At 40.9% G+C, this 17,500-nt stretch overlaps 1 protein-coding gene and 1 non-coding gene across 7 annotated transcripts in view; one reads left to right on the forward strand and one right to left on the reverse strand.

Annotated features, from left to right (window-relative positions):
- Window positions 1–17,500, forward strand: part of LOC128696022 (sodium-dependent neutral amino acid transporter B(0)AT3) — a 152,709-nt gene that overhangs the window by 70,440 nt on the left and 64,769 nt on the right. For all 6 annotated transcript variants that reach the window (XM_070094916.1, XM_070094918.1, XM_070094919.1 and 3 more), the window contains one exon: window positions 11,743–11,968. In XM_070094916.1, coding sequence (XP_069951017.1) covers window positions 11,743–11,968 — 226 coding nt within the window. The remainder of the gene's footprint in view (window positions 1–11,742; window positions 11,969–17,500) is intronic.
- Window positions 6,777–6,849, reverse strand: TRNAK-UUU (transfer RNA lysine (anticodon UUU)). Its single transcript has one exon. It is a non-coding gene; the product is annotated as a tRNA-Lys (tRNA).

The following is a 17,500-nucleotide window of genomic DNA, read 5'->3' on the forward strand; positions in this document are numbered from 1 at the left end:
TTTCCAGAAACTTGTGTTCCTTTCTCCTCTCCACGGACAGTTTGGTCACTATCCATGAGCTGGGAAACCGTCTGGACACAAGACGGGAGGTGATCCCATTCTGCACAAGCCGTCTCAGCCCTTACACTGAAAAAAAACAAAAACGTGAGACAACAAAAGAGATCAAGGCCTCGTGTCCATCACCATAGTTACTACTCTCTTTCTCTCAAAAGATGATTGACAAAATACCCCAGAAAGTCATAAGACAAAATTTAGTAAAATTTTTGAAGAGGAAAATTTTTACTTATAGAAGAAGTTTAGGTAATATCAGCTAAATCTTGTCTATCCAATCTGTCTATTGAGTTACGGTATATTAGTTGATTGTATTCACCTGAATATAAGTTAGACGTTGATGAAGCTCCAGTGGGTGACAAAAATGAAAACTATAAATTATAAGATATTGGAAAGAAAAAAACGCTTTGAATAAGATTGTTGAAGAGATATGTGTAGACAATGGGGTTGTGTAACATATCGGGTCCCACAAGGACAAGTTTTCCCCCCTATGAAGCTTATTTTTACCAGTAATGTGATGTGCTAAATACGTTTGAACGTGATGTAAAAATCACACCAAAAGTAAGAACTTAAAAAAAAAACAGAACAGTAGTATTACTGTAAATATTGAAGGAAGACTTAGATAAGACGAGCAGCGGCTGAAGTAAAAAAAAAAAATATATAAAGGAATTTAATGTTTGTAAAAACTGCTTAATGGAAGTGAGTTCAAGGGAATATAGGCCCATATGTAATATATAATATTACGAATAGTATAGAGGGAAATATACTTAAATGTTAGAATGGCTAATTTTAAAATAGCTTTCAAGTACAGATGTGATATATATTATAAACAAAGAGGTATAAACATACAGATTAAAATTTAAACATATAGATAAAAATATAAGCATACTAAATAAATATAGAAAAAATAGGCAAATACAAACATTCGCGACATGAAATAGTATCGTGACATGCAATAGAATTAATTCACGAATTAATAATATAAATAATTAAGAAAGAGATAGATGTGATGACTATATTTAAATTTAATATATATATATATATATATATATATATATATATATATATATATATATATATATATATATATATATATATATATATATATATATATATATATATATATAAACGAACATGGTAGGTTTCTCGATGCTAGCATAGGAAGAACAAGATGCCGTTTTCAAAAAAAAGTCCGTACGAAGCAGAGTAGAAGGAATAGTAAAGAGCGAAATTTCACTGTGTAGTTAATGGCTGGAAGGAACTTAGACAAGGAATAGTATGCCATAGTCCTTGGGAGTTGTGGTGTTAAACTGTCAACAGATAACGGAACACCGCAGTGATCTTATAAAACAGAAAAAAACAAACAGGTTGACATACGTGAACACTCACACACACACACATTCACATACACACACACTCACACACACACACATACACACACACACACACACACTCACATACACACACATGCACACACACACACTCACATACACACACATACACACACACACACACACACACACACACACACACAAATTCACACACACACACACACACACACCACACACACACACACACACACACACACACACACACACACACACACACACACACACACACACACACACACACACACACACACACACACACACACACGAACCCTACACCTAAAGCAACCCCCTAATGGAGCTCTTCCTCCACCTCCACTGCAACCCCCCACAGGCCCCCACCAGGGCTCATGCTCTCCCAACGCCAGTATTCCCCCAGGACCACAGTTACATTATTAGAACAGAAGTTGAAGATTTGGTACACAAATGCGGATGGATTAACGAATAAATATGAGGAATGGCAAGAATCAATGAAAAGTCCCCAGACATCATAGCAGTTACAAAACTCACGGAGACAATAACAGATGGAATCTTCCCACCAGGATACCAGATCATGAGGAAAGATAGAAGGGGCAGAGGGGGAGGAGGGGTTGCTCTGCTCGTAAAAAACGATGGAAATTTGAGAAAGTGGGAGGCATAGACGAGACAGGAGAAAGGGACTACATAGTAGGTACACTTCAGTCTGGGGAGCACAAGGTGGTCATTGCAGTGATGCATAATCCACCACAGAACTGCAGGAGGCCAAGAGAGGAATATGAAGAGAGCAACAGAGCAATGGTGGACACACTTGCTGAGGTGGCAAGAAGAGCTTACTCCAGCAGAGCAAAGTTGATTGTTATGGGGGATTTCAACCACAGTGAGATTGACTGGGAAAACCTGGAGCCACATGGGGGTCCCGAAACATGGAGAGCCAAGATGTTGGATGTGGTGCTGGAAAACCTCATGCACCAACATGTTAAGGACATTACCAGAGTGAGAGGGGAGGATGAACCAGCAAGATTGGACCTTGTGTTCACCCTGGGCAGTTCAGACATTGAGGATATCACATACGAGAGTCCCCTAGGAGCTAGTGACCACGTGGTTCTGTGTTTTGAATACATAGTAGAGTTGCAAGTGGAGAGAGTAACAGAAGTTGAATGGGAAAAGCCAGACTATAAAAGAGGGGACTACATAGGGTTGAGGAACTTCCTGCAGGATGTTCCGTGGGACAGAGAACTGGCAGGAAAGCCAGTAAATGAAATGATGGAATATGTAACAACAAAATGCAAGGAGGCAGTGGAAAGGTTTATTCCCAAGGGCAACAGAAACAATTAGAAGACCAGAACGAGCCCCTGGCTTACCCGACGGTGTAAGGAGGCAAAAACAAAGTGCAATAGAGAATGGAAAAAGTACAGAAGGCAGAGAACACATGAAAATAGGGAGATTAGTCGGAGAGCCAGGAACGAGTATGCACAGGTAAGGAGGGAGGCCCAGCGACAGTATGAAAATAACATAGCATCGAAAATCAAGACTGACCCGAAACTGTTGTATAGCCACATCAGGAGGAAGACAACAGTCAAAGACCAGGTGATCAGACTGAGGACAGAAGGTGGAGAACTCACAAGAAATGATCAGGAGGTATGTGAGGAGCTAAACAGGAGATTTATGGAAGTTTTTACAGTAGAGACAGGAAGGGCTGTGGGAAGACAGCACAGAAGGGAACATCAAGAGGGAATATACCAACAAGTGTTGGATGACATACGAACAACCGAGGAGGAGGTGCAGAAGCTGCTAAGTGACCTTGATACCTCAAAGGCGATGGGACCGGACAACATCTCCCCATGGGTCCTTAGAGAAGGAGCAGAGATGCTGTGCGTGCCTCTAACCACAATCTTCAACACATCCCTTGAAACTAGGCAACTACCTGAGAAATGGAAGACAACAAATGTAGTCCCCATATTTAAGAAAGGAAACAGAAATGAGGCACTAAACTACGGACCTGTGTCTCTGACATGTATTGTGTGCAAAGTCATGGAGACGATTATCAGGAGGAGAGTGGTGGAACACCTGGAACGGAACAAGATTATAAATGAAAACCAGCATGGGTTCATGGAAGGTAAATCCTGTGTCACAAACCTTCTGGAGTTTTATGACAAGGTAACAGAAGTAAGACACGAGAAAGAAGGGTGGGTTGATTGCATTTTCCTAGACTGCAGGAAGGCCTTTGACATAGTTCCCCACAAGAGATTAGTGCAGAAGCTGGAGGATCAGGCGCATATAACAGGGAGGACACTGCAATGGATCATGGAATACCTGACAGGGAGGCAACAACGAGTCATGGTACATGAAGAGGTATCACAGTGGGCGCCTGTGACGAGCGGGGTCCCACAGGGGTCAGTTATAGGACCAGTGCTATTTTTGATATATGCGAACGACATGATGGAAGGAATAGACTCTGAAGTGTCCCTGTTCGCAGATGATGTGAAGCTGATGAAAAAAAATTAAATCGGATGAGGATGAGGCAGGACTGCAAAGAGACCTGGACAGGCTGGACATGTGGTCCAGAAACTGGCTTCTCGAATTCAACCCTGCCAAATGCAAAATCATGAAGATTGGGGAGGGGCAGAGAAGACTGCAGACAGAGTATAGGCTAGGTGGACAAAGACTACAGACCTCACTCAGGGAGAAAGACCTTGGGGTGACCATAACACCGAGCACATTACCGGAGGCACACATCAACCAAATAACCGCTGCAGCATACGGGCGCCTGGCAAACCTGAGAATAGCGTTCCGATACCTTAATAAGGAATCGTTCAAGACACTGTACACTGTGTATGTTAGGCCCATACTGGAGTATGCAGCACCAGTCTGGAATCCACACCTGGTCAAGCACGTCAAGAAGTTAGAGAAAGTACAAAGGCTTGCAACAAGGCTAGTCCCAGAGCTCAGGGGAATGTCCTACGAGGAAAGGTTGAGGGAAATCGGACTGACGACATTGGAGGACAGAAGGGTCAGGGGAGACATGATAACGACATACAAGATACTGCGGGGAATAGACAAGGTGGACAGAGATAGGATGTTCCAGAGAGGGGACACAGAAACAAGGGGTCACAACTGGAAGCTGAAGACTCAGACGAGTCACAGGGACGTTAGGAAGTATTTCTTCAGTCATAGAGTCGTCAGGAAGTGGAATAGCCTAGCAAGTGAAGTAGTGGAGGCAGGAACCATACATAGTTTTAAGAAGAGGTATGACAAAGCTCAGGAAGCAGAGAGGGAGAGGACCTAGTAGCGATCAGTGAAGAGGCGGGGCCAGGAGCTGAGTCTCGGCCCCTGCAACCACAATTAGGTGAGTACAATTAGGTAAGTACACACACACACACACACACACACTAACATATACACACATGCACACACATACACCTTTCCTCGTCATATGAGAGGTAACGAAAAAGCAAATTTTCGTGAAGCAGATTAACGAAGACAGGAGAGTAACCCATGCATCCCATCTTCCCTGGGGAGAGAGAGAGAGAGAGAGAGACCAGCCCTCTCATACCAAGTCACTAATTATTCCGATGAACGCAGCAGAAAACACAAACTCCAACACAAAACCTGCATAAGATAAACACTCCACGCTCATCTGCAGCTCAGGTAAACGTGGGGGGTTCATTAAAACGCCTGGATTTGCTAGTTAAGTTAACTAGTTGGGTTTAACGAGTAACGACACCCAGAGAGTCATTTAGTTTATAATTCATCTGTTCACTAACGATCAAGTGTTTTTCAATCCGTAAAATGAGGAATTAATTGAGAGATATACATCTTTAGGTGTATATACTGAGATATATATATATATATATATATATATATATATATATATATATATATATATATATATATATATATATATATATATATATATATATATATAGATATATATATATATATATATATATATATATATATATATATATATATATATATATATATATATATATATATATATATATATATATATATATATAAGTGCATGTCTCTAGTGAATATATTCATATATTCAATGTAAAGAATTTAAAGTATACGTGTACACGTATAATAAACATTTGATGTTAATGTTCATCTCCTCGCAACAGAAATATTTAAATATCTGTCCATAAAGGAACCAAAGAGTGAAGAAGCAAACAACTGGGCATATGCTTGCCACCATATTAGGCAGACTCAAGGCATCTACTTCTGTATCTGTCAACATAGCTGGCGATTAAACAGATACTTAGGAGAGGAATTTTATGACGACGTTTCGGTCTGTCTTGGACCACTGTTGAGTCATAAATGGGGTGAGAAAAGTAGAAAAGTCCAGAAGACAATGTGGTAGAAAGTAAAGGATGAAAGGAAGGGGAGTTGCGGAGGTTGCTGGAGGAGTTTACGAAGACGAGAGCTCAGTGTTATTACAGAATAATAATAATAATAATAATAATAATAATAATAATAATAATATTAGTAATAACAACGACAATAATAATAATAATAATAATGATAATAATAATAATAATAATAATAATAATAATAATAATAATAATAATAATAATAATAATAATAATAACAGTAATAATAACGTCATGAAAAATATTACCCTCTGTGAAATCGTATAGAGAAAGTGAATGTATTTAGACAACTGTGAGTTGATGCATCATCAGATGTGTATGCGTAGGCTAAGGCAAAACATACAAGAGATGAGGGGAAGGGGGTAAGGATGTTGCATAAGGATAAGTGGAAAGACGCTTAATAATAAATACAAAGAGGAGAATATCAAAGTTGGAACAGTCAATGATTTAGTGTTGGTGTGAGGTTAAGTCGTTGCAGCGAGGAGGTCGTTGCAGCGAGGAGGAGGCTGGAGGAGGTAGACATGTCTTATGGTATAAATGTTTCACAAATAATATGGTTTGAAGGAATCAGATGATTGTGTGGTGGCACGAAAAGCATAAGTCAGAAAGTGATACAGCAGATGGAATGGAGAAAGATCGGTTAAGAGGGTAAGTTAATCTGTGGTGGATGGATGATAATGTAAGGATGTCTGAGGAAGTTATGGAACCTGGATGTGAGTGGTAGCTAGTGATAGGAACTGGAGCATCTAGCAGGACTGTGTGAGTGTAGTAGAGAGGAGTGAGTAGATTTGACCTACTTTTGGAGTATGTGGAAAGTAATAATCATTAATCATGAGAGAATCCCGTTATCCAGGCTTGAGTTTTATAGATGAAAAGTAGAATACCTGAGTTCTGGAAGTGTGTGCGTGTGTGTGTGTGTGTACTCACCTAGTTATGGCTGCAGGAGTCGAGTCATAGCTCATGGCGCCGACTAAAAACTATTCGCCCGAACAGGGACTCGAACCCTGGACCCTTAGGTTAAAAGCCTAATGCTCTACCGACTGAGCTATTCGGGCTCTATGTTATGTGTGTGTGTGTGTGTGTGTGTGTGTGTGTGTGTGTGCGCGTCCGCGTGCGTGCAATAAACCGCTCAGGCACCATAATCTAAAAAGATGGTTAAGTCTCGTGGCTTCATCATCTCAGCTCTCGTTTCACAAGACGAAATATAAAAATTACAACACCGGAGCTGCAACAACTCTCGACCAACCTAAAATTTGAGAATGAAATTCTCGAGGACATTGCAGTCAGTCCAGAACCATGACTGAATCACAAATGACTTAACACGATACCAATCAGACAAGAGGTTGGAAGATAAGCCATAATTTTGAGTTGTCATTCCCTTTCGCTCCTTCCTTCATCCGGCCAGTAAGAGCCAACTACCTCTCTTGATGTGGAACGAGGAGACGAAAGTACTCTATTTTATTTTGTTTTTTTTTCAGGGGGGGGGGGAGAGCGAATGTGGGAGCGTAACTTACTCCTCTTGGTGCACACACACACACACACACACACACACACACACACACACACATACACACAGGACACAGGTACATGAGGCACATTTGGAAGTTAAAGATACTGGTGAACCTCAATCATGCCAGAAAGAATTTCGTCAACCTGACTATGTTTAGAAAGTTGAATGACCTGACCGAAACAAAGTAGTCAAGGTAAGTTCTTCAAATATACATATGACAAGGCTTACGAGATATTAAATCTGCCAAGCGGATATTAATGCAAAGGCGTGACCAGGAGCTGAGACTCAACCCTTCCAATCACAGATAGATGCGTATAAATAGGCCAGTCACTGAGAACATACGCAATTTACAACTTAAAACAAAATAACTTTTTTAAGCTTAGTAAAAAAATAGTACTTAAATATTCCACTTCTTGCCTAACTACTTTAAGGCACAAAATTGTATATATTTCTCTAAAAAAAATAAAATGATTTCCTCTGAAGATTCGTCATCTTTAAGTGCGTCTTCAGGTGATACTAGTGGGTGTGCCTTGTTGCTAGTGAAGGGCTCTTATTCCAAGGAATTGGAGATGCTCTCGTTTTTATATTAGAGCAGAGGTAATTTCTACCCATTACCCATGCGCTGTGGGTCTCTCTCGTTTATTTTTATTCCCAAAAATGAAAAATAATCTTATTGAAGATTATCGGTGCTGAAGAGGTACGCCGGGGATACCATCACAAACATATTTTGAACTCTACACATCCCTAGCATAAGGCTGTCTTCTCGGTGCTGAGCGAGGCAACACCGCCTTTTTAAACTGTATCACCAAAGCTTGTCCACTGCCTAAGTAACCAAATTTTTCCCGAGGATCTACAAGTTAGAACCTAAAAGCCGGAAGTTAGTCTGCATGATTGTTGCGCGAGCGGTAGCTACCATCTGAATGCCCTAGTACCGTAGATGTTTGTTTGTAGCGCGGTAGTGTAGTTAGTGCTTGTGGAGTGACTACAACACTCACTCTAACATCTGGTCTGACGTGTGTACCTACGTGTTGGGTGTTACCTACTGTATAAGGAACTTGATGTATTGTGATGTGTAATAGATTATTGTTATCATCGTAATTATAACTAAGCTGTAAACCCCCAAGGGTCATGCAGCTCTCGATGTATATTAGAGTTTACATCAGTTTCTCATCGCATCGCAGTTTGTGGTAGGCTTCAGGTCATTAAAAAAAAATGTTCACTGAATAAAATTTAAACATTTTTGGAAAGCGTAAAGGTAACATTTATATTCACGACATTTAAATATATTTCTTTTGTCGTTTAACGCAAACATTTACTTGATAATGCTTAATGTAATTAATAATGTTTAATATTACTTAATAAATATTTAATTTTTTTGTATGATTTACTGAGATAGATACTGTGTAGATAATTCAACATTGACATATATTTTTTGTCAGGTGTTAGACAATCACTCTTTATGCGTAGGAATATAACGCTCATGGAGTTTCTTAACTTACATATTAAGTATTAGGGAACTTTCTTTACAATGCTCAATAATAGCCCACATGGACACACAAACAAAAACATAATAACTGATCTTTATATTTCGAACCCCTGCTGGGGGTCCTCTTGAGCAGGGGGGTCGAAATATACAGACCAATTAATCGTCTGAGTTTCTGTCCCCATGATGGCTATTATTGAGCATAGACAAGTGTTTAATTACGCTTTCTTTAGTTATTCTTCGCTTAGAATGTTTTCTAGCATTAGTTTCAATACACATTTCACTTATTTTCACTTCTAAATTGTAGAAGGAACGCAGATTATTTTTATGGGGCCGACAATATAGCCGGGTACATACACTCTCTCGTCTCCCTTGTCGGAGTTCACTGTCTTCAACCTACAATGTTTATTTTTTCCAGCGCATTTTCCTCCAAAATATTATTCATTTATTAAAAAAAATATGAAAATGTATAACAAGGAGCGCAAAATAAATATATACAAAATAATTTTCATAGCTCTGGTCTCTTATGACAGTAAGTTCAGGAGTGATGTCTTCTGTAGAACTTTCAACCAGCTCTGCGTGACACTTGTGGCCTCAGTCAGGATCACGGTGACTTGTGTTTATGTTACCATGACTGTGTTTGTGTCACCATGACTGTGTTTGTGTCACCATGACTGTGTTTGTGTCACCATGACTGTGTTTGTGTCACCATGAATGTGTTTGTGTCACCATGACTGTGTTTGTCTCACCATGACTGTGTTTGTGTCACCATGACTGTGTTTGTGTCACCATGACTGTGTTTGTGTCACCATGACTGTGTTTGTGTCACCATGACTGTGTTTGTGTCACCATGACTGTGTTTGTGTCACCATGACTGTGTTTGTGTCACCATGACTGTGTTTGTGTCACCATGACTGTGTTTGTGTCACCATGACTGTGTTTGTCTCACCATGACTGTGTTTGTGTCACCATGACTGTGTTTGTCTCATCATGACTGTGTTTGTGTCACCATGACTGTTTATGTTACCATGACTGTGTTTGTGTCACCATGACTGTGTTTGTGTCACCATGACTGTGTTTGTGTCACCATGACTGTGTTTGTGTCACCATGACTGTGTTTGTCTCATCATGACTGTGTTTGTGTCACCATGACTGTTTATGTCACCATGACTGTGTTTGTGTCACCATGCCATGACTGTGTTTGTGTCACCATGACTGTGTTTGTGTCACCATGACTGTTTGTGTCACCATGACTGTGTTTGTGTCAGTATGACTGTTTATGTCACCATGACTCTGTGTGTGTGTGTCACCTTAACTATGTGTTTATGTCACTATGACACTGTGTTTATGTTATCATGGATGTGTGTGTTTGTATCATAAGAATTGTGTTTATTTCGCCATGACTGTGTATACTTCACCATGGCTGCTTGTTTGTCTCCATGATTGTTTATGCCCACTTAATTACGCTTACGTCACCATGTGTTTGTCACCATGTGTTTACGTCACCATGTGTTTACGTCACCATGTGTTTACGTCACCATGTGTTTACGTCACCATGTGTTTACGTCACCATGTGTTTGTCACCATGTGTTTACGTCACCATGTGTTTACGTCACCATGTGTTTACGTCACCATGTGTTTACGTCACCATGTGTTTACGTCACCATGTGTTTACGTCACCATATGTTTACGTCACCATGTGTTTACGTCACCATGTGTTTGTCACCATGTGTTTACGTCACCATGTGTTTGTCACCATGTGTTTACGTCACCATGTGTTTACGTCACCATGTGTTTACGTCACCATGTGTTTACGTCACCATGTGTTTACGTCACCATGTGTTTGTCACCATGTGTTTACGTCACCATGTGTTTACGTCACCATGTGTTTACGTCACCATGTGTTTACGTCACCATGTGTTTACGTCACCATGTGTTTACGTCACCATATGTTTACGTCACCATGTGTTTACGTCACCATGTGTTTGTCACCATGTGTTTACGTCACCATGTGTTTGTCACCATGTGTTTACGTCACCATGTGTTTACGTCACTATGTGTTTACGTCACCATGTGTTTACGTCACCATGTGTTTACGTCACCATGTGTTTACTTCACAATGTCTACGTCATCTCATCATGACTGCATATCTCCATGACTGCTTTTGTCACCATGACTGTATTTATCACCATGACTGTATTTATCACCATGACTGTATTTATCACCATGACTGTTTATGTCACCATAACATGAAATTCCTATCAACTTAAACGCAAACTTAAAATAATTTTTAATTTCCTCGAACAAAACAGAGAATTAACCCCCAAAAATAAAATATCGCAGATAATTTAAATATTAAACTGACACTTAAATTCGAGGTTACACCCCCCCCTAAAAAAAAATACATTCATGAATAAATTCATAAACTTTGAAAACAGAGATGCTATTGAATGTAATGAAATTAAGGCTGATTTTAATCTAACGTTAGTAAGTAATTAAAAGTTTATCGGGGATATTTATAAGCTGAGAAAATTTTGATGCTTTTAGGCGAATTTGCAACACATTAATGATTTTCAAAAGTTGCAAAAGAGAGGAGTGACCGATCTCTCGTCCATTTAGCTCTCTTTGAGGGGCAAGAAACCACTTTGGCAGGATAATACAACACAACTTTCTTTTCCAATCCAGGGAGTCGATCCCCGGACCTCCGTGGTGAGAGGCGCGACTCTCAACACTGAATACATCACTAGTAAAAGAGTTCTGGATTTTTCCACCTCGGTTGAAGACACTCTTCACCCTTTGACTCATGCTGAAATATCACACACTTCTCCTTTATTCGCGTTTTCGGTTCAGGTAGTTTCTCACCAATCATCGGTGTTGACAACATATTTTAACCAAGCTTCATCTCTCCGTGATTCACGGCTGGCTTTCCCTCCCTCCCTCCCCCATCTCGTATAGGCTATTCAGAGTCCCACCCGCTCAGAGAAGGAGGAGCTGGGCGCTCTAGCCTCGCCCCCACCGGGAGATGCCATCCAAGCCAGCGTCTCCAAGCCAGGCGACAACACGGATGAGGAACGAGAGTCGTGGGACAGCAAATGGCAGTACCTCCTGGCTGTCATCGGCTATGCTGTGGGTCTGGGGTCCGTGTGGAGGTTCCCCTATCTCTGCCAGAAGAATGGAGGAGGTAAGCATCCCTTGTCCTAGTCTCTTCTTGTTCGTCTTATCAGCAACTCAAACCTAATGATGATTTCCTCTTTTGCAGATAAAATATAGTCGTGTGATTGTAATTACAAACAAGTGCTTCTTTAATGGTCCATGTCGAACTAAAACGCCGTCATGAGCTTCAGTCTTCTAAATACGATGTAGTTTATGTAACATTAAAATAAAAAAAAAATACTACGACAATTTCTAGCAACTGATGTAATCATCCATTTTCGTGCAGAGTAACGTCAATCGCTTGAACAATTACACTTTCAGGTAAAAAATGTTCTTTTGTTGAAAGAAGCAATAATTTTGGTCGAACATCTTACTGTGATCTTGCAAGAGTCCGCTGATGTACAAAAAATCAATAATTGTGGTCGTATATCTGCTGTGGTCTATCGAGATTTCGATGACTTGCAAAAAATCAGTCACTGTAGCCGTACATCTTGCAAAATTCCACTAACGTATAAAAAAAATCAGTAACTGTGTTCGAACATCTTCTCTGGTCTAGTAAGATGCGGCTGATGCCACGGGATTCAAGCCCAGATCCTCAGCATCATGTCCAGCTTCCTCTCGTTTCTTTCTTACAAGAATTAGTTTTTACTTTTTTATTTTCCCATTTTGTTGTCTATCATTTCTGTCTCAGTGTTGACTCTTTTTCAGAGTATTCTTGCTCTCTCTTTCTCTCGGTCTTGTCTCTTTTTTACTGCGTTCTCTGTCTCAGTGTTTTCTGTCTCTGATAGTCGTGTCTCTGTCTCGTCTCTCCATTACAGAAATAATGAAAAAATATTTTTGAAATTTTAAAACTCTCAAAATGAATACCCTCCCCCCCACACACACATACACGTATCCACACGTTTTCCACCACTCTCGCAGCTCTCACATATTCTCACAGTCTCACACTCTTGCACTCTAAAAAAATACAAGTAACATTTTCCCAGTACAAAGAAAAACCCAGCACACAAGCAGGCTTTAAAATATAAATAAAAGTAGAGAAAAATTCGCATTAAAAATAGTTGAAATCCTAACGTTGGAAAAGTTTGGATAGGCTTGTAGTTCCACCAGCCCATGTTCTCACGAGGAGTGAGTGCTCTCTGTGCCTCAGAACACGTTACTAGCAGAGTGCTGGCAGTCTCCTGACAGCATTTTGACAGTCCTTCTAGGACAGCATTTCGACAGTCCTTCTTGGGACCTGCCTGGCTTCAGACAGGCTAATGACAGGATCCTGACAACGTACTGAGAGGGTTCTGGGAGATCCCCACTGGTTTTTTGACAAGTTCCTGGTAGGGGTATGACAGTATCCTGAAAAGGTGCTGACAGGTTCTTACTAGGTCGTTACTGGTTACTCACAGGATCCTGACAAGTTATTGACAGGATCTTGAAAAATTATTTAAAAAAGTGCTGACAGGTTCCTAACAACGTAGTGATAGGCCTTTGATCGGTTCCTAACCGTATCCTGACATGACTCACGATTATTGGACGGAGGGTCGAGCCTCAACTACTTTTACCACTGAATGACCAAACACGTGTTTACTGCGTTATATAAAGCATAAAAAATAGATACTGCAAAGCATGAGAGCAAATAAAACTCAATAAACATTTCAGATTTGTTTTATCCAGTTTAGACTGACCTGAACCGCGTCTCCAACCTTTCTTTTCATAATAGAAGTTCGTGTAGTATAAAGACATATTTAATAGAGTCATCCACTCATATACTGTTTTTAGATCGTTGCTCCATCCTTTCTACATGACCAAACCCTTTCACGAACAACTATTCAGTTCCTTAAATTCTTTCGCTCAAACAGAATATTCATATACCATATGAATAATCATGAAAATGTTGCATGATCAGATATAATGAGATGTATATGCCTCAGTGTATATACTTTGAAAGTTTAATCTCTGTTATAGATATTAAAATATTTTTCACTGATAGTGAACAGGTTCCACGTAACATCAACGACCTCGTTCAGTCAATAGATTTTAAACCCAACTAACCCGTCAATGTACTATTAATTATATATTTACAATAATAAGGAATTAATGGCAATACTTTACTATACATATACAAGTCACGAATAACAACAGTTATTAGTGATTTGTATATATAATGAGGTGCTGAGTAATTATCAGTTATACTCTAATGAGCCATTAGTGGACACATAAGATATTCCTCAGCCTCAATTAGGAGCGGAAATATTCATTAGATTTTGAAATTTATAATTCAAGGGCAATTCAGCCATAATTCTTCAATAACTGATAAATTATAATGAGGAAAAATGTATTATGCATACTCAAATTTGATAATAAATTAGAATAAATGAGTGGAAAGAATGAGTGTGTGTGTGTGTGTGTGTGTGTGTACTCACCTAATTGTACTCACCTAATTGTGGTTGCAGGGGTCGAGACTCAGCTCCTGGCCCCGCCTCTTCACTGATCGCTACTGGATCCTCTCTCTCTCTGCTTCCTGAGCTTTGTCATACCTCTTCTTAAAACTATGTATGGTTCCTGCCTCCACTACTTCACTTGCTAGGCTATTCCACTTGCTGACAACTCTATGACTGAAGAAATACTTCCTAACGTCCCTGTGACTCGTCTGAGTCTTCAGCTTCCAGTTGTGACCCCTTGTCCCTGTGTCCCCTCTCTGGAACATCCTATCTCTGTCCACCTTGTCTATTCCCCGCAGTATCTTGTATGTCGTTATCATGTCTCCCCTGACCCTTCTGTCCTCCAGTGTCGTCAGTCCGATTTCCCTTAACCTTTCCTCGTGCGACATTCCCTTGAGCTCTGGGACTAGCCTTGTTGCAAACCTTTGTACTTTCTCTAACTTCTTGACGTGCTTGACCAGGTGTGGGTTCCAGACTGGTGCTGCATACTCCAGTATGGGCCTAACATACACAGTGTACAGTGTCTTGAACGATTCCTTATTAAGGTATCGGAACGCTATTCTCAGGTTTGCCAGGCGCCCGTATGCTGCAGCGGTTATTTGGTTGATGTGTGCCTCCGGTGATGTGCTCGGTGTTATGGTCACCCCAAGGTCTTTCTCCCTGAGTGAGGTCTGTAGTCTTTGTCCACCTAGCCTATACTCTGTCTGCGGTCTTCTTTGCCCCTCCCCAATCTTCATGACTTTGCATTTGGCTGGATTGAATTCGAGAAGCCAGTTACTGGACCACATGTCCAGCCTCTCCAGGTCTCTTTGCAGTCCTGCCTCATCCTCGTCCGATTTAATTCTTCTCATCAACTTCACGTCATCTGCGAACAGGGACACTTCAGAGTCTATTCCTTCCATCATGTCGTTCACATATATCAAAAATAGCACTGGTCCTAGAACTGACCCCTGTGGGACCCCGCTCGTAACAGGCGCCCACTGTGATACCTCTTCACGTACCATGACTCGTTGCTGCCTCCCTGTCAGGTATTCCCTTATCCATTGCAGTGCCCTTCCTTTTACGTGTGCCTGATCCTCCAGCTTCTGCACTAATCTCTTGTGGGGAACTGTGTCAAAGGCCTTCCTGCAGTCTAGGAAAACGCAATCTACCCAACCCTCTCTCTCATGTCTTACTTCTGTTACCTTGTCATAAAACTCCAGGAGGTTTGTGATACAAGATTTGCCTTCCATGAACCCATGCTGGTTTTCATTTATAATCTTGTTCCTTTCCAGGTGTTCGACCACTCTCCTCCTGATAATCTTCTCCATGACTTTGCACACAATACATGTCAGAGACACAGGTCTGTAGTTTAGTGCCTCATTTCTGTTTCCTTTCTTAAATATGGGGACTACATTAGCTGTCTTCCATTTCTCAGGTAGTTGCCCAGTTTCAAGGGATGTGTTGAAGATTGTGTGTGTGTGTGTGCGTGTGTGTGTGTGTGTGTGTGTGTGTGTGTGTGTGTGTGTGTGTGTGTGTGTGTGTGTGTGTGTGTGTGTGTGTGTGTGTGTGTGTGTGTGTGTGTGTGTTCGTGTGTGTGTGTGTGTGTGTGTGTGTGTGTGTTTGAGTGAGTGAGTGAGAGAGAGAGAGGGAGAGAGACTTAGGAAGAAATGGGGATGAAAGATACAGGATAGAGACACAGGGGACTACAAGTAGCGAGATTATTATTATTATTATTATTATTATTATTATTATTATTATTATTAATATTATTATTATTATTATTATTATTATTATATTCTTGGGGAAGTGCTAAGCACGTAGGGGGTCACAGAGCACCTGAGGACTGGGTGCCATAGAGGTTAGGTTCCAGTTCACTGAACCAGCAGCCCCTCACAGGCACCCAGGCACCTCGCTTCGAGGCCCTGGGTAGCGGAGACGAGTCTTACCGTACACAACATCCCTAGTGTAATTAGCAGCCCAGTCAATAACGCTGGTACATTAATTGCATTCCGAGCACCAGGAATTAACAGGATGCAATCAGATGGCGAAAGCAGTTGGCAAGATCATTGTTTTTTTGCAGCAACAACAGCAAGAGGAACAACAATAGTAACAACAAAAACAGTAACAGTAACAACAGCAGCAGAATAGACAACGCAGAAGTTACGTCAGCATTAACAGAAGCAGCAGCAGAAGTAATAAAAGCAGCAGCAGCAGCGGTAACAGGAGCAGCAGCAGCAACAGAAAGAGCAGCAGCACTAAGAAAAGTAACAGTAGCAGCAGAAACAACAGAAACAACAACAGCAGCAACAGCAATGACAACAAAAGCTGCTATTTTCAAGAAGAAGACGTTTCGCCCATCCATTCATGAGCAGCGAAAGCAGTAAAATCAGCAGCAAAATCAAGAAAAACAACGGCAGAAGCAGCAGCAGCAGCAGCAGCTACAACAGTAAAAAAACAGTACCAGGACCAGGAACAGCAGAAGCAACAACAGCGGTAATTGCAGCATCGGCAGCAGCACCACCAACAAATGCAGCTGCAGAATTACCAACAGAAACAGTAACAAAAACAACAACATTAGCAGTAGTACCACCTGCAGTAGCAGTAACAGCAGCAACAATAGCAGCAGCAGCAACAACAGCAGTCGTACCATCAACAACAGGAGCAAAAGCATTATCAGCAAGAAAAACAACAAAAGTAGCGGTAAGAAGCAACAGCAGCAACAACAGCAACGGGAACAGCAGTACTGCCAGGAGCAGAAGTAAGAGTAGGAACATCAGCAACAACAGTAGAAATAAAGCAACAACATAAGCAGCAACAGCAGCAGCAGCAGCAGCAACAACAACAACATAAACAGCAGCAGCAGCACCAACAACAGCAGCAGCAACAACAACAGCAGCAGCAGCAGCAGCAGCAACAGCGGTTCCAACACTCATCCCACAACAAAATTCTACTCAACCATCTATCGATTTTCACTTATTGTCACCACTCTATGAATAATAGGAAGATCAATATGATAATCACCCGATGAATTATCGTCATTATGAAGATAATTCCTCGGGTTAATTTCCGAGGGGGGTGGCTTAGGAGGAAACCCAGTGACTGAAAATATATGACTGAGGGTTGATAGGCTTACTAAAGCTGAATGG

Source organism: Cherax quadricarinatus, chromosome 48, assembly GCF_038502225.1.
Source record: "Cherax quadricarinatus isolate ZL_2023a chromosome 48, ASM3850222v1, whole genome shotgun sequence".
NCBI classification, from domain to species: Eukaryota; Metazoa; Arthropoda; class Malacostraca; order Decapoda; family Parastacidae; genus Cherax; species Cherax quadricarinatus.